This window comes from Diadema antillarum, unplaced genomic scaffold, assembly GCF_040938485.1.
Source record: "Diadema antillarum isolate AM-2024a unplaced genomic scaffold, OU_Dant_1.0 seq00000501_RagTag, whole genome shotgun sequence".
Lineage (NCBI taxonomy): Eukaryota > Metazoa > Echinodermata > Echinoidea > Diadematoida > Diadematidae > Diadema > Diadema antillarum.
The window spans coordinates 500,235-519,333 of NW_027271458.1; the positions used below are offsets into that span (position 1 = coordinate 500,235).

At 38.5% G+C, this 19,099-nt stretch overlaps 1 protein-coding gene across 3 annotated transcripts in view; it reads right to left on the minus strand.

The window, feature by feature from the left end:
• Window positions 1–2,856: 2,856 nt before the first annotated feature.
• The window catches only part of LOC139733885 (uncharacterized), a 105,964-nt gene continuing 89,721 nt past the window's right edge, over window positions 2,857–19,099 (minus strand). For all 3 annotated transcript variants that reach the window (XM_071644688.1, XM_071644686.1, XM_071644687.1), the window contains exons 19-23: window positions 18,290–18,437; window positions 17,328–17,512; window positions 14,967–15,122; window positions 6,482–6,629; window positions 2,857–4,132 (exon numbers count right to left, since the gene is read on the minus strand). In XM_071644688.1, coding sequence (XP_071500789.1) covers window positions 4,128–4,132; window positions 6,482–6,629; window positions 14,967–15,122; window positions 17,328–17,512; window positions 18,290–18,437 — 642 coding nt within the window. In that variant the 3' untranslated portion in view covers window positions 2,857–4,127. The remainder of the gene's footprint in view (window positions 4,133–6,481; window positions 6,630–14,966; window positions 15,123–17,327; window positions 17,513–18,289; window positions 18,438–19,099) is intronic.

Sequence of the window (19,099 nt, forward strand, 5' to 3'; positions counted from 1 at the left end):
ACTCGATATTCTCGGCTTAGTCGTCAGCGACTTTAGGATCATTTTGTTGTAGCGGGTCACATTTTCATCAATAACTTAAAAACAAAACAAAAACACAAAATGATATTTTCCAGGAAAATTGGTAGCTAGATAGACTAAAATTCCACAATGAAGGAATTTTTCAAAAGAGTATATTTTCCGGGGGCTTTGGCAAAAATATAAAATGGTGAATATCTCGGCTGTTGAGAAATGGAGCTGGATGTAGATGCTGCGTTTTTCTTGGGGGGGGGGCAGATCTAACACGTCGTAAATTTTAATAAAGAATCAAATCCATTGTGTTCCGATTTGTGGGGCCCTATGTTTGGACTTCAGTTAATGACTCGCAAGAATCCCTAAGATCTCCTGAAACTAATATAAAGCAGGTTTCTTATATTCTGGTAGAACTTCAACTAGCCAGATGATACAAAGCATAAGTTGAAATTTACGTGGGGACATATGGGAGGGGGAGGGGGATTATAGTTCAGGGAGATTGGTATGTCGAGGAGTGAACAGATATTTCGCTCGTTACCTGTGTATCACCCCTAAATGTAATACCAACTCTAAATGTACTATCAACCATAAATGTAATACACCTTAACCCTAAATGTAATAACAACCCTAAATGTAATACATTTTAACGCTAAAGGTAATAATCGAGTCAACCCTTAATGTAATACATTTTAACCCTAAATGTCATAACCGGAGATAACCCTAAATGTAATACATGTCATACCTAAATGTAATATCGACCCTAAATGTAATACATGTCAACCCTAAATGTAATATCGACCCTAAATGTAATACTTTTTAACCCTAAATGTAATACACCTCAACCCTAAATGTAATAACAACCCTAAATGTAATACATTTCAACCCTAAATGTAATACATTTCAACCCTCAATGTAATATCGACCCTAAATGTAATACACCTCAACCCTAAATGTAATAACAACCCTAAATGTAATACATCTTAACGCTAAATGTAATGTCGACCCTAAATGTAATACATCTTAACGCTAAATGTAATTTTTCATGTAAGTCATGTCAACCCTATTATATTCAACTCTTAATTTAATTACGACCTTAAATGTAATACACCTGATTATTAAGAGGGTAAGCAACGCAGAATATCAGGCAAAATGTCAGGGGGTACACGAAGGAGATATGACGCAACTTTCTCTCGCACTCTTGAAAGAACGACAATAGTTGCTTACACTTGTTTTTGTTGTTTACCCATGTAAAAATCTTACAGTCTTATTAAATTATTGTTTGCTGCAAAGTGAATTAGGTTCATGTGACATAGTTCTTAAATCTATTATCTTTGTCATACTATCACATAAACATTTTGTATTCCAATCTTTATTCAGTGTTCATTATTGCTTAGAGTTTTGTTGAAAAAGAAAAAAAAAAAGAATGGGCAAAAGTTAAGTCAGTTTGCCTCACTCATACATTCATATATCATAGAAAAGTCAATATACAAATAGTGACTCAAAGATGATAAAAAAGACATCAATTTCTTTTTCCTTTACTGGCATTTTTCAATTTATTTCGTGTACCCTCCCCACGACCAATACTGTCCCAGTTTCGTGTCACTAAGTATAGTAGTGATTACCAGGAGTAGTGAACAATGTCATGAGGCTAATATTTCGGACAGTGATTTGCTGCCATGTCAATGTGTGACAGATATTTCGTCATTGAAACATTACATAGATAATGATGGTTCGTAAAGAATTTACGAAATCTTTCTAAATCTTTCTAATTTTCTCCATCTACTCGCTCTATCATCCCGTTTCATCAGTACTTATGTTTTTTTCTTGCTATATTAATTATTCATATTCAGAATTTCATTGTAAAGAATTTTTGCCAATTTTTTTTTCTTTTTCATCAAAACTTTAAACAAACATGAACACTGAATGAAGATTGGAATTCAAAATATTTATGTGATTGTATGATAAAGGTATAGATTAAAAAGAAAAGCTATGTCGAATGTACCTCATTAACTTTGTAGCAAACAAAGGAAATAATAAGACTGTGTGATATTTACCTGGGTAAACAACAAAAACAAATCTAAGCAACTATTGCTGCTCTTTCAAGAATGCTATAAAAAGTTGCGTCATATCCCCTTCATATACCCCCTGACCTTCTGCGTTGGTATTCTGCGTTGGTTACACTCTCTATAATGAGGTTTTTACATTTAGGGTGGTAATTACATTAAGCGTCAAGATGTATCACATTTATAGGGTTGACATGAATTACATAAGGAGTATCATTACATTTAGCGTTAAAATGTATTACATTTAGGATTGTTTATTACATTTAGCGTTAAGATGTATTACATTTAGGGTCGATATTACATTTAGCGTTACTAGATGTATTACATTTAGGGTCGATATTACATTTAGCGTTAAGATGTATTACATTTAGGGTCGATATTACGTTTAGCGTTAAGATGTTTTGAATTTAGGGTTGATATTACATTTAGGGTTGAAATGTATTACATTTAGGGTTGTTATTACATTTAGGGTTGAGGTGTATTACATTTAGGGTCGATATTACATTTAAGATTAAGATGTATTACATTTAGGGTTGATATTACATTTAGGGTCGATATTACATTTAGGGTTAAAAAGTATTACAGTTAGGGTCGATATTACATTTAGGGTTGACATGTATTACATTTAGGGTTGACATGCACTACATATAGGGTTGTCTCCGGTTATTACATTTAGGGTTAAAATGTATTACATTTAGGGTTGACTCGATTATTACATTGAAAGTTAAAATGTATTACATTTAGGGTTGTTATTACATCTAGGGTCGATATTACATTTAGCGTTGATATTACATTTAGGGGTGATACAACCTGGAGTAGAACTCCAAAAGTCTCCTCTGAATATAATATGGAGGAGGGAAAGAAGAAAGCTTATTGAACTTGTTTGTGTTGAGGAGTGAGCAGAGAGTATCTCGTTCCCTGGAGTAGGACACCGGGAGAAATGAAATTTTCTCCTACTTATAAAGACTACAATGCGGACGTCGAGGGAGACACTACGCGGAGATAGCTACGGTAAGCGCAGCCTAAGCGCTGAACTTGTACCATTCGTAAATTCTGTGCTAGTTTGATGTCGCAAATATCTTGTTATCTCGATATAATCTTATGTCACTTTTTATAGTGTGAAATCCGTCTTGCAATGAATTATGAACGATTTACCAGATGGCCAGATATGTAGACCAAATGTCTCTAGAATTGACCAGAATTGATAAAATAGAGGTAATTTTTCACACATGAAGGAGCCAAATCATTAGCTGACGTGGCTACGTCATCACAGCGATGCTGCTATTGTAAAGCCAAAACTCGCATCCAAACTCATATCATTTTGCAAGTTAGCTTTCGAGGAATAATAAAATTCATTTCAATCACCAAAAGTCTAATTCGTGCGTTGATATTTCTAACGTATTTTTCTAAGAGATGACGAATTTAGGGAATTTTAGACATGAATTAAAATGAACGGCCAGAATATCGAAGACAATGAACGAGGGAACGTTTGCAATCCTGAATGATCACTACGCGGTACGCGCATCCACCTGCAGTGTTTTTGGATCCTTCGTAAGGACATGACTTCGCTTTTAAATTCCATATTCCTTCACATTCGCTGTCAACATGGGGTAAGTTACCACTCGAATATTCGCTATATTTAATAATCGGTTCAATGATCAGGATATTCCTGGCCGACAATTCGTAATAAAGTGGTATTCCCTATCCTTTCAATGCCTTATGATACATGAAGTTCGCTTGTTGAACTATAAAAGTGCAAAGACTTTATACACGTATTCAAGCAGAACCATTTCAGCAATCGCTAAGTCAGCTAACATAATTATATCAGGAATAATTAACAGTGAATGTCGTAAACTTCGACTAAAACAGACTGACATAACAAGGTTGGCTAAATTACTACTACTACTACTACTACTAGTTAATGATCAAGGATGCACAAAATAGATGAATATATATGGATAATGTACTCTTGGTCAATCACATTCCGTTTCAAGACACCAGGCCTGCTGTCGGCTGAGCGCCATGGTTTGGTCGATTTTGGTCACAATTGCCGCATTATTCTGAAAATATATGGAAAGGAAATACAAGTAGAATCTTTTGAAAATATCTTGAAATTAACCGATTAGACCCTCAATGTTTTAGGAAACCATATACCAGACATGCATAGAGGATTCCTATCATTTAAAGAATTATAATGTAACAATTTTTTTCTTTTTCTTTTTAACAAAAATAATTATGCAGTTTTCCTCGTTTTTTTTTTTGTTTCAATTTTGTTTCAATGCTGTTAACCCAAAACAGATGTCTTTTCCTTCATTAAAAGAAAGAGAAATCCAAATTAATCCGCACTCCTCGCCTCTCGTTTGTAAAACATTTTTCTTTGTTGTTGTTGTTGCAAAATATCTTCATTGTTTCCTTTATCTTCTCATCTCATCTCTCTCTCTTTCTCTCTCTCTCTCTCTCTCTCTCTCTCCTATACCGATACTTGTACGTGATATCATGATACAAAATTAAGATGCTCGATTGTTGGAAATGATATGCTAGATGGGAAAACTTCCTGAAAAGCAGAATCGATGTAACCGCCCAGTTCAAAATCCACAAAAATTCGCAGATATGACCGTTTGTAATGGACCAAGATGCGTCTGTTTCGTTTAATGATTCAATTGTTTTTATTGTTTGTTTTTCGTATGTTGTCTTCTGTTGTTTATCAAGTGGAAAATGATATTTTTTTCTGCCTCCTGTCGAAATGTAAAACTTAAAATAAATCCCAAATCGAAATATGACTAATTTTTCATTGTGACTTTTTTTTTCGGACACTGTATGTTTTCAATTATACACAAGCACAGCTGCATGAGTGAGAGACCCTAATATACAAATCCTCTTTTCTCCCCTTTTCTATGAAATCACACCTCCTAAATAAATCCCAAATCGAAATATGACAAATTTTTCATTGTGACTTTTTTTTTTTGGACACTGTATGTTTTCAATTATACACATGCACAGCTGCACGCGTGAGAGACCCTAATATACAAATCCTCTTTTCTCCCCTTTTCTATGAAATCACACCTCCTAACTCTTTCTTATTTCAGTCACTTAATTATTTCTAGTTTCTGAATGCCTTAAATGCGTTTTAAACGCGGAATGGTTCGATTTTATCGATTTAAAACCGAGAGCTTATTTGTTTTATTTCATTTTATTTTATTGTTCCACATCTCAAACACAAGTAACATGATACAATCGATTGAACATAAGACAGGACATTTACAAAGAATGCAAAATAAAACAATTTAACAAGCATGAAATGTTGGGGACCTACTAAAAAGCAGAGCTTGTAATAATGTAGGTCCCTATATAGATGAAAATGTTGGTCTTATTAAACAAACAACCTAGTAACGAAAACTATGAACGGAAGGAAAGGGACGTAAAGAAAAAGAGAGCCAAAAAGAGAAAGAAAAACAAATTAAATACATCAGAACATAAAGAAATAGCCACCTGTAATGCGCTTGTAAGATTCCTCGTCACCGAGCAACATGGTTACGTGAGTGTAAGAATGCCCCAAAATGCTCATGATACATAATGATTCTTTAATTCAGGAATTACCTCGTCATGAACGACTCAGCCGTAAAAAGAACGAAAATTGAACCCAGAATACCTAATAAACAACTAATCTGATAAAGAAAAGGAAGTTCGATTAAAATTGCATGCTGTATGACTAAACATAGGCCTGCACGAGATCTTTTTTTTTTTTTAGTTTACGTTTAAAACAATAGTGCCAACGACTCAGTGATGTTAGAGTCAAGGCTATTCCAGAATGCCAGACCTGTGTGTACTATTGTTGTAGTAAATGCAGTAAGTTCTTACTGGGGAAAAAATAATGAAAAGAGTTTTCCTGTCTTGTATATAGGGAAGGAATGTATAACTTTATTTCTTACAAACATATGAGTAAAAACATAAGGTAATTCATCTTTTATAATAGTTAACTAGTACATAAATTACTACGGGAGTAAATATATCAAAAATGTTTAATAGGTTTTTACTTTTGAAAAGTGGGTTTGTCGGTGCTAAACAATGTGTAATATTGATAATCCTTACAACGGGACTCAAACGGCGCCCTCATTTGTCAGCTATTCATTGCTATTTCATTCTTTGAACTATGTAGAAATGCGAACGTTCGTTTCGGACTACTTTTGTGTGTGTGTGTGTGTGTGGGGGGGGGGGGGGGTTCACTTGGCCAGTCACAAATAAAAGCTGTTTTGTTTTCACCAGAAAAATAAGCATTGGGAATATAGATAGCCACATTATAGTGACACATCCTAGCCAAAATCTAGCATCAAAAACTCTTGGCAACTTTTGTTCGTCTTGTTTGTTATTTTTCTTGAAAGTATTGTGCTTTCCCAGTCATTTGTACTAACCGTGCACTGGGCCTTCTCCGTACAGTTCCATGCGCATGCTGATGTGGCCAGTCCAGGTCAAAGGCAAAATGCGCACGTACTGACAGATGACGGGTACGGGAAGCTGGTTCGTCACAATGGTGTTGCGATCCGAGTTCCCTGTAAAGATCTTGATTTCAAAGTAAACACGAGCAGAAAAATGAGAAGATTCAAAAGAAAATAGCTTACCAAATTATGGACATTCCCAAAGCCCACATGAAAGGGGTCAGCCATTATCATAAGATATGATGCAACAAACTTTGTTGCACCAGAATAATTAAGTATAGGAGAGAAAATGGTATAGATGATAAATTTGGGACCATGGTTTAAGCTTCGTTGTAAAAAAAAAAAAAAAAAAAAATGTTATGACCATGTTTGTTAAAGTGGAAGTTCACTGTACGTATTGGTTTTGATAATTAGATTTCAAGGCAGCAATACTTTGAAATGTCATGATATTATGATGATGAAAGCTCTCTCAAGATAATTCCACAAAACATCACTTTGCGATAAAGAGTAAGTACTCATCGACATTCTGATATCATCTTCATAAAAATAATGTGTTCACCTCTGTTGCCTTAACCCGAATGAGCCAAATGTGTACAGATTTCACACACAAACCTATGGAAAGAAAATTAACGTGGCAAGCAGAGAGTTAAAGGTCATATCTACCTTTGGGAGAAGTGATTACAAAAATGTTTAAAATATCACATTATTTTGATGCATATGTGTAGGTCTGTTGTATCACAAAACCTCCTGCATATAAAATTTCCACAATAAAGCCTAAACAAGGCAAGTGCCATAATGTGTCTCGCCCATTCGCGTACAAGAAATTGTATAACAGATGAAAAAAGAGATATAACAGATAAAAAGAGATATAAAAGGGTAAAATTTTATGGCAAAACAGAAACGTGCCACAAACATTTAACAGTGGGCCCTTAAAGTTCGTGACCGCTGCCTGTGGCCTTTGACCTAGTGGTAACCATCCATTCCCCAAGGGACATCTACCATCCAGGTTTAGTCACAAATGGAGTTATGGATCAAAAGTTATGACCCATAATAGAAATGCGCCATAAAAACTTAACATTGGGCTCTACAAGTTCATTGACCAATGCTTGTGACCATTGACCTTGTGGTTACCATCCACTCCCCAAGGGACATCTACAATCCAAGTTTAGTCACAAATGGAGTTATGAATCAAAAGTTATGACCCATAATAGAAACACGCCATAAAAACTTAACATTGGGCTCTAAAAGTTTGTTGTCCCATGCTTGTGACCATTGACCTTGTGGTTACCATCCACTCCCCAAAGGACATTTACCATCCAAGTTTAGTCACAAATGGAGTTATGAATCAAAAATTATGACCCATAATAGAAACGCGCCATAAAAACTTAACATTAGGATCTAAAAGTTCGTTGTCCCATGCTTGTGACCATTGACCGTGTGGTGACCATCCATCCCCCAAGGGACATCTACCATCCACGTTTGGTCACAAATGGAGTTATGGATCAAAAGTTATTACCCATAATAGAAACGCGCCATAAAAACTTAACACTGGTCTCTAAAATTTCGTTGACCCCTGCTTGTGACCTTTGACCTTGTGGTGATCATTCACTTTTCAAGGGACATCTACCATCCAAGTTTGGTCACAAATGGAGTTATGGATCAAAAGTTACGACCCATAATAGAAACGCGCCATAAAAAGTTCATTGACCCCTGCCTGTGAGCCTTGACCTTGAAGTGACCTTCATATATAGTGGGGCAGATATGTGAAAAAAATGCTCACATCAGGCGGAAAGTATGAATTTTGGGGTATAGGGGTATTTTGGGGCGCTGTTTTCAAAAATTGCCGGATCCAAGAGATCAGGGCCCTGTTTTATCAAGATAAAGTTAGCGTTGATTGTGAAATCAACGCTAACTTTGTTAGTTATAGGTGATCACCATGACTTAATTATTGATTTAGTCAAAACAAGCAACACGGGACGAGGCTGGTTTCCGGTACTGTCTGCTTACAAACAATACAATACTTTATGCAAAACAAACAACAAAAACATGATTGTTTGCCATGGCCACGGAAGCGTAGTCTGCTAGTGCGACGCAGTATTATTAGCGCTACAGCCGCTGAATTAGAAGTATTTAAGTTTGCAACAGAACCGCAAAATACGCCGTTTTGCGTTGTTACTGAAGAAAGTAGGTCGATAGATCTAGCACATCTCGAGCTCAACGAAAATCTGCGTACGCGCGTACCGTAAAGTTTCCGCACACTACGTAGGATTAAACACTAAAGTATCCATTGACATGAGCCGCATTTACACTTACTAACATCGCGATTTTTAAAATCGCGATATTTTGGTTCCACCGTTTACACTTGCGCAAAAGCATGCGAAGTTTGAGCTTCACGAAACATCGCGATTTTTTGGTCGGTAGTGCGCATGCGTAATTTACCTCTTTTCAACGCGGTAGCTGAGTGGAAGCGCGCGCTTTTCTGTTCGTTTTCACTGCAGTGCAGTATATTTTGATCACAATAGCTGGTTGGAACGTTGAGCCAGGGCTTTTTATCAGTACAATGCACACATAAGTTTGTGCTTCTCGAGACTGTTATACTTACGGTAAAACTATATAGCTTGCTATATTAGATCACATACGTAGTAGGTGTGTAAAACTTCATCTACAGCAGCATTCAGGAGGATCATGAAATTTCGCCGATATGACGAAAGTGAGAAGTAGGACTTGGAAGTTAGGACTGGTATTTTATCAGGCGACAGCAAGAACTCACACTTGTTACGTACTCCTGTACTAGTATTCCACAAACGGCGTATATCGAGAGCAGTACGGGCTCTCTCACAATCTGAATCAACGCATTTCTGGGAGAACATTATTTTGTTAAGTCGTCTTGGGGTGATGATACGTGGTTGGAGAACTTCAGGTTTGCTACTAGTAGTAGTTTTCACGTACTAGTTTCATCAGGGAGAGGGAGGTGAGAGACTACGAGCCGATCGAGGATCGGCCGTACACAGCTAGCTGTCTATACCGTGTACTAGTACTCTGGCCAGTGACCGACGTACTCTCTACACGTTCCAAAGAGGGATCGGGAGCGCGCATAAACTCCCGGTGCAATCCGAGACCGAAAGTCACGTGATGAAAAATCGCGATATTTCTGCAGCTTGGGCTTACACTCGCTAACTTCGCCTCAAACTTCGCGATGTTTCAAAAAATCGCACTCCGGCTGGCGATTTTTCTGGCGATGTTTCGAGGGCGTTTGAGTGTACTTCCTTAGCAACTTACACCCAAATGTCGCGATTTTTCCAAGCAAGTGTAAATGGGCCTATGGATAAACGTACAGTAACTGACTGTCCAAGTCTTAATTAAATAGGCTGAAGTCCTGTGTGTTAACGTGTAGGATTATGGAAACTTGTGAGAGTGTGGTGAACTTCAGTAGCTTGTTCTTACCTCTACACCGCAGATCAGCTTTGTAAAGAAAAGATCGCGAGTCTACATACATCAACATGTCGAAATTCTAGACTCTAATAGGCGCTCTAATCTGCAGTACCTGTCTACGGTAAGTACAATCGACTCGCTGAACGAATAGGCCTGTTACTGGTTAGCCTAACTTAGATCTCAAGTTACTGTCGTACTCGGTGCTATAGAATTAAACTCTTTATTTTCTGTATAGGCCTACTAAACTCTTATATTTAGTATCTATTATAAAATGGGTTCAAGAATGTAGCCAATTGGAAGCGCTGAAATGAGTCACGTGTGCGTGCATTAATCTTTACTATCATGCACGGCCTTGCCAAAAAGCGTAAAGTCACTGACGTCACAATGTTTACACTAGCAGTGCGCACTTAATCAGTTGTTACAAGTGCGTCGCGCGCTACCATACGCGCTGTCAATCCTGTAAACAACTTCTCGTTCGGGCTGCCAGCCGGCCTTTCTTGTGCACAGCAATCATGTGGCGTACGTATACGCTTATACGTACAGTACTTACATGTGCGGGATTTCCGAGTGCGACGTGCGTAAATGTTTGGGACGAACATCCTCGGACGTCTTGACCCACAAAGGTACGTGAAAAACGCTGACAAATGCTGTTAGTTTTCGAATTTTCGACCCATTTTATAAAACAAATGATGCACAGGATTATTTCGTGGCGTTAGTGGAGGCGTAGCTCACTCTCGGGTAGTTACAATGTAGTGCAACATGCACTCGGCTTCGCCTCGTACATGTTTCACAATTGTAAATACAATGTACCCTCGAGTGCACTATACGCCTACACTAACGCACTCTATCCTGTGCATCATTTGTATATTGACGATCTAGCTCTAGTAGCCCTACGCACGTCAGAAATCATTGCATTTCCTCGCATATGGGTTCTTTGGCAAGATTTGCATTGCACACAAACGCGGTTCTTAACAGTACCGTACTCGGTTACTTGCCCTTACTGGCAATGGCTTGACTGGCGGGCGGGCGGACCGAGGCGCCGGGCACGCAGACTGGGATTGATCAGACTGCTGTCTAGGGTGTTTGCGTGCAGCAGTCGCGTAAGCAATGCGTGCCGATCGTGAATTTCATGTAACGAAAAGACCATAATTACAAGAAAGAAACGCGACAAAATGTTAGAGAAAGGTGAGCAGTTGATAGACAAACATTTGTGACAAGACCGCAGCTAGACTAGGAAAGTGTGACAGTCATCTTTCTTCTGTAAATTGCCTTACAATTGAGTCTACTGAGACTGTTTCTACTTAAAGTTGCTATTTATCAACTGTTAAGTTAATCATAGATTTGGAGCGGTTGAGAAAACGTATGTGTTGATTTTTTAGGAAGTTGGAGTTGATGTCAACTCTGGGTGTCTTGATAAGACGGACTTCAAGTGGATTTGGAAGTTAATCATAGATTAAGTGGACTTATAGTTGATTTGAGAGGTTAATAACAGATTATTTTGACTTAACGTTAAATTTATCTTTTGATAAAACAGGGCCCTGGCCACGGGGTCGGCCGCCATTTTGAATTCCCATATGGCCGCCATCAAAGATCCCTATCTTCAGTTCTGAATGACATAAGCCATTGGAATTTGATACCTAAAAGCATGGTGATATGATGACCTCAATAACAGACTTATTTGATATGTCTGACAAGCTGCACGGCAGCCAATTTGAACTTATTATGCATAGTTGCCTTGTTGGAGTGTTGAAAATCTCTATCTCGGGTTTGTAAATTAGGCTACCTGATTGAGCGCGTGTTTGTAACTGATTGAGTGCGCGCTGCAGTATTTACATTGTGACGTCAGTGAAAGGTGCATTATGCTTCCCGTAGGGCTCCGGGTTCGCTCACATATTATTAGAGGCAGTACAACTGAGTGGAAGTTACGAGGCAGCTGACACAAATCTTGCTTGTACGAGATCTGCTGGCGAACTGTCCTTCCCAGCAATTGTATTGTATAACTGATTCTTGTTCAGGCACTTGCCATTCAATGAATATGCATTATATACAAATAAGTTGACAAAGGATCTGAATATTCAGGAGGCTCAACACAGGATCTCAAAAGGATAAATTGCTATTCATGACTCATATAATTATGTAAATTGGTAACAAGGATGGTTGCACAGATAAATATTCATGACAGGGAAAACCAATCAGGAGAAATGGAGTAGGGTGGAGTCCTATCTCGAAAGTGTTGACTCCTCGGTTGGTAGGCAGCTCGCTGTGGACTGGGAGAGCGATATCGACTGTCTGAGCGAGGACTTGGTGAACGTTGGTGGTACTCAGTTCGTGGACTGGGAGATTGAGACCGTTGTTCATATCCACTATGAGAGTACTCTGCTTGTGATCTCGGTGGGTGACGATGTCTGTAGTCTGGTGCATATCTGTGTTCTGGACTTGGTGACCTGTACCTACTGGTATTCTGTCGCATTGATGGTCTCTGGTCACGGTAGTGAGAGTATCCATGGTGTTTATTCGGACTTGGTGATCTGGCTGGTCTGTGTTGCCCATCTCGCTCTAGCTTGAGACTGAGTTGGTCCATTTTCTTTTCCAGTTCATCAAGGCGTTTCATCATTTGCACATAGAGTATGTCCTTTTCAACCGCTGAGATAGAAGCGGTTGGGGCTTGTTGGTTTGCTCTTTCCACACGAACTGCAATGTTGAGAGCATCCGTCGTTGTTGTACCCCCCAACTCATGGATCTTTTTCTGCAAAGCGGGATCAAGTCCTGCAGTGAAACGTCTGAAGGATTCTCGTTCCTTGGCTTCCTTGTCATACCTTGGGAAGGCTTCTTCAACTATCGTGATTATTGCCGCAGCATACACCTCGAGTGGTTCCTCAGGGTGACGCTTACGAGCTGTGATGCACGATCGGAAGGTCTGGAGGTCCTGCTCCCTTTGATAATTTCTCTTTCATCACTTTGAAATCTCTCTTTTCTGATTCAGACAGTCCTTCCAACAGAATAAAAGCTGGTCCTGCTAAACGTGCTGGTAGAAGCAAGTGTATCCTGTCTGATGCACCCTGTATAAATTCTGCAGCCAACTCAAAACGTCTGATCCATTGATGGAAATCTTTTCCATCATCACCTGAAAAAAACTTCTGGTAAATCCATCCGAAAAGAACTCATTGTGGTCTGTCTCGATGAACTGGCTACTAGTTAGCATGGGAAGATTCACTACTTGTCTGAAGAATACCAGCTTTGACAAGCTAAACTGACGGCAGGTAGTGCATTAAGCTTCCTTATTGAGTAGCAGCAGTTTCAACATAATTGCACAAGTTTGTATGATGGAGGAAGTACTCACCAAAAGCAGTTGATTTCAAATCAAAATTGGCAGATGGAATCTCTATATGCACAAGTTTCCAATTCCAAAGTGGTAACAAAATTCACCTTATGTAATTCAAGATGACGGATGCATGCACATACAGAACACATGGGCAATCCAAGATGGCGGATGCAAGCTATCTGCCCAATGGTATAAGTACAGGTCTACATTCAAGATGGAGGGTGAAAACATGTGCTTTCCAAAATCCACTTGAGTATATGAAGCAAGGTGAATTCACAAATTGAATGTAGAATGCTGCAAAATGTCAGTGATCCACTTAAAAAAAATGTCTGCCTGCACAAAATGGGAGCACCGCTGCCACCAGTTGTAGGGCTCCGAGTTCGCCAGTAGATCTCGTACAAGCAAGACCTGTGTCAGCTGCCTCGTAACCTCCACTCAGTTGTACTGCCTCTAATAATATGTGAGCGAACCCGGAGCCCTACACTTCCTTTTTGCTGCACTTTTTGACATGCTCGTGAATGTTAGTTGTGGTGTTTGTCTTCGTAGCCACATTGGAATTCTAAATATCAGGCATTGCGTTTGTCATACACATCACATTATCTAATATTTTAACTCCGTATGTTAAAATACTTGTTTACACCAAATTTCAGCATCACTCACTACTTAGAAATCGAGATACGGATTTTGAATATTTCGTCGAGGCGGCCATATTGGAATTCAAAATGGCGGCCATTCGATGTTTGTCAGACACTTCAAATCAATCTGTCATCAAATTCAAAACGCTCATGTGTACAAAATGTTGGTGCCACAGGTCATTTAGAACTGAAGATAGGGATCTTTAAATTTGCTTCGTGATGGCGGCCATATTGGAATTCAAAATGGCGGCCGACCCCGCGGTCAGATCTCTTGGATCCGGCATTATTTGAAATCGGCGCCCCCAAAATACCCCTACATGCAAAATGTCATACTTTCCGCCGGATGTGAGCATCTCGACCAAATTTTGTTACATATCTGCCCTACTAATATGGTAAAATGTGAAACTTTGTATGACCCCTCTTCCCTCAAAGTTTGATTGCAATTGAAGCCCAGAGTAAAGGGTATTGAAGTTTTTGTAGCGTTACGGATAGACGGCGGACGGACGACGGACGAACAGACGCCGCAGGCGATCCCTTAGTCTCCCCTCACCTCCGGTGGGCTCGACAAATATAAGGAGATATCAGTGTATTTCTCAACAAACCGTTAACTGTAGACGGTTTAGTCTGGAAACATTTCTACCATTACTATTGTTCAAATTTTGCGTATTTAACAACACTGAACATCGATTTAACAGATTCAAATATGGTTGTTTCTATCCCTTGGAAGTGGTGATTAAAATATAATGAAATGAGTTTGTCACATTCATCACATTTGATGCATGATGTGTAGGTCAGTTGTATCACAAAGCATCCTACCATCAAAAAAAAAAGGCAACAAAGGTTAAAATATGAGGAGATATCAATATTTTTCTCAATAAATCCCAATAACTGTAGGCGGTTTGGTCTAGATTTTTTTTTTATCATAATCACTGTTCTCAATTAGTGTATTTAGATACGTAAGATTGATGATACGGATTATCATTTTTACATTGGTTGTTTGGAGCATTTTCGAAGCAATAAAGTTGGGTTTTTGCTTCATCTGGAAATGGGAATTAATGCTTTTAATCCTCACCCTGTCTGCCCTTGGATTGGTACAGATGCCCCGAACAACGTCAAAGGTTGTTCCATCCAAACTGCAAGCCACCTTGTAGGTTCGTACCCATTGACTGACGTCCTGGCTTCCCTGAGTTGCCACGGCAACGACGCGGTAAGGGGTCAAGAAATCCACCTGTTGGGGATGGGAGTGGGATGGGAGGGGTAAAGCAATAATATTCCAAATGTTCGTGTTGAACTCCTAATGTCATGCATGATCCAGGTAGGTTTTCATGCATTCATCGCACATAATTTACTTTTTTTTTTTTAATTTGGCATTTTTGCAAGATGTGACCGTGCATCACAAAACCAACAAAACGTCGCAGACACGACGTCCTGATTTTACTGGAGGAATCAAAATAGGTGAAACGGACCAACGTAGTCAATCTCGACTTTTTCAAATTTTCTTAAAGAGAAACTCTTTATTTACTATATAGAGTTTTGAATTATAAAGCATTTAAAAAACCGTATTATAACAGTTTTTGTATATTTTTATTTCGTAGAATATTGCAATTAGGGATATCATAAAGGCCCCATATCTTATTTTCAAACCTTGACTCATTTTTCACTTTCACTTTAATTACATTTGAATGGATAATGCTACTGCTTTGAAAATTGTTATCAGTCATGAACAGAATGTATCAATAGATAGGGCTTATATGCAGTATGATATGCAATCTTTGTTTTTTGGGGTGTTTTTTGTGGTCCCATTCATTGCACAGAGCAAGCGTTTTGTATGATAAAGGGCTTGAATAGACCCAAGTAATTTTTCCACAGTGTGTGCTTTCTTTCCGATATTTATATAAGTTAGAAGAGTCTATGCTATTTACATTGAGTTACACATTATTTCAAGGCTTAAAGTCTGTTCTTTCAAAATCTGTATCTGGCAACTTTTTTGTTGGCTTTGTGATGCAGGATCATTATATATCAAAGGACAAAAAGTGACACAAAGACCGGCTTGGAAGATAACAATTAATGAGTAATCGGATAACATGCAATCGATATCGAGACACCCAATAAAGATAAAAAGAAAGAATATCTGTCATAAAATATGCATAAAAATAAATTAAGTAGGAATACAGCTTGAGCGGGGGAGATTTAGTTATATATCCAGGCGGTCTACCAACAACTCGTTTATGAGTGTGGTTGGTATTTCAGCAACAAGTGATCTGATCAGGATAGGCAGGGTACGCTCAGTATATTGTGGAAATGATCTTAAAACAAAAAGCAAAACAGATAAACAAACAAACTAACGGCATTGTTTCGCCGTTACTTTTACAATCACTGCAAATTATTGTAATGTTTCCTTTATCTATTTATTCATTTTTGTTTTTTCAGCTGTCATTGCAATAAAATCATCGTTGATTTAAAAGTTTGGCAACAAATTGAAGAGTTTGTTCGCAAAAACCGATAAGTCCATTTTTGAAAATTTCGAAGTACGGTCTCTGTCAAAAAGTACAAAATAATACCTTTCAACTCTTTATGTGCCATGGTGGAAACCCCCTGTGTGCCACGTTATTCTGAGACACGAACGTAGTCATCCTTTGAGAGAGAATTCTGTTTTTCAAATTTGTATAACTTCTACAAATTTCTGTTAAGATGGGCATAATAGTAAGCAAAGTTAAAGATGAATGCCAAGCTTTGTTTCGATATAAATTGTATGACGAATCTATTTTCAATTTTTCTTTTGAATGACCAATTGCTACATTACTGTAAAGGCATTACTTTTCCACATAAAACCGTGACAGAAACTTAGAATGTACGAGCAAATCTAGTTGGGAACACCACTTCATAGTCAATCACCACATAGAACGCAAGCCGTATATGAGAGGAACAAAAGCACGAGAAACGCTTCCATTGTGCAGGGGGATTAGCAGTAATTAGCGATTTATCGATCGGTTTTGGCGGCTTTGTTTGTTGAGCAGAATATGCGAAGTTGACACGCCGTCGACTGAGTCGGACGTGCGAACGTGGCACATAAAGAGTTAAGTGATATATTGGTCACTACATATAAAGATACATTTAGAAGCAAAAATGTTCTTATTATTCTCTTCATTTTTCTTGACCTTTAATCACAAATATCTCCATTTAGCAAATATAAACTTGTCGGTTTTTGCGAACAAACTCTTCATTTTGAAAAAAGAATAGTATTAAAATTGTTGATTCAGGCTGGGAAGAAAAATAGCCGCATATTTAAAAAGTTGCCGTGACAGCAATCCTATCATTTGGCAAACCTTCTTATATCAAACGGTTTGTTACAAGATCACAGCAAATCGTTTGAAAAGATCATTACAGTTTACATAATTATAGAGCCGTAGACACAAAACTGATGAGTACTTACCTGTATCCATTGGTTATCATTGTTATGTCGAGCCGACCACGCTCCTCTCAGATTCCCCTCACGGACCCGGTTGAGGCGGCATCTTTTCGCCCCGTGATCTGCGTCATATTCACTTGATGCAGACAGCTGAGAGTCGGAGACTACGTTACTCTCCAAGCCTAAAGGAACGGTGTCCTCTAAAATACCTGTGGAAAAAAAAAATACAATCGAGATTTTTTCAATGCTACTTCTTGCTCATGCTGTGCTCTTTGGCATGATAAAAACAAAAAATGCAGATATAAATTGTGACCGCCCAGCTCAAAATGTTATAAAACTTGTTCATATTGGACCATCCTCAGGCCCGTAACTATGATTTTTATGGAGGGGGGGGGGGGGTTCAAAATTGGAAAAAGTGGAACACGGATTGTTTCTTTTTGTTTTTGTTTTATTTTGGTTGTTATTTTATCTTTAAAAATCATTGTTCTGTCGTATTTGGAACTTTGGAAAGAAGTTTTCACTTTTCTTTATTGTTCAAGGGGTCCCTGCTCGCCAACGGGGGGGGGGGGGGGGGGGGGGGGGGGGGGTCGTTCGAACCCCCTAAACCCCTCCTAGTTACGGGATGATCCTGACCCGTTCGATTATCCTGAAAAATGAATAAGAAGTAATATAATAGTCTATTCCCAGTGAAAGCAGCGCCTGTTTAAAAAGAATTGAATTGAAAGCACTTAGGTTTTATTTGAAATTACTAACTTTTGACAGTAGATCGTAAAAAGATTCATCTTACAGGTGTTTCAGGTAGGTTCCAGGAAAGGCAAACTAAAAACAACAACAGCAACAACAACAGTACCACCACCAACAACAACATCATGAGACATTCAAACGAAATTACTTGTTCTGGTCCATGGCAGAGAAACCTGTTGTGCAACTTTTTTGTTCTATTTTGATTTTGAGATAGGCGGTCACAAATTTTTTAATGCTCTTACCAGCGACTGGACCAGCTCCGAGAAGCTCAACTCTCATGCTGATGTGGCCGAGATATGTGTGAGGGCGGATGCGCACGAAACGTGTGGTCAGTGGGGGAGAAAAGAGGTTGGTCACCTCGGTTGTGCGATCGCCGTTTCCATCAAAAACCTTAGGAAAGAGTTACGACATGAAGCTGTAAAAAAGTTCCTTGTGTTTTTATATCGGGGTTCCTTATTCTTGCATTTAGGCCGACACGAATGTAGACGCACCAGAACTTATCTCATTTAATTGAAAATTGAGAATCAAAAAAGGGAAGTGAATATAAACGATTGAATTTAAATGTTAAGAAGACACGGAAATGTTCTGCAGTACATTGAATGGTCGAGGATCTCGTAAGTTGTTCGAAGTGTTCATCTTTTACCGTATAATACGAAATTCGAGCCATATTTGTGGTTTTTTTTTCTTTGTCTTCCTCTCAGCATGAATGTGCATGGTGAATATAATGCATGAATAGTGATTCTGATGAGTAAATAAGATGCGATAAAACGTCAATTTCCGGGAGTTCGTGAATAATTAGGGTTATTTCTCCTCAAAATGTCATCCTCTGAATTCACAGCAACATCTACAACAATAACAAAAACAAGCGGCCGGTAATACTCCGTGAGCAAAAACAAACAAACAAACAAACAAACAAACAAACAAACACAATAGATACAGAAATATGACAAGACAATTCTTAAAGAGAGAGAGAAGAAGAGTGTTTGTATGTATGTATGTGTGTGTGTGTGTGTGTGTGTGTTTGTGAGCGCGAGATAGAGAGTAAGAGATAG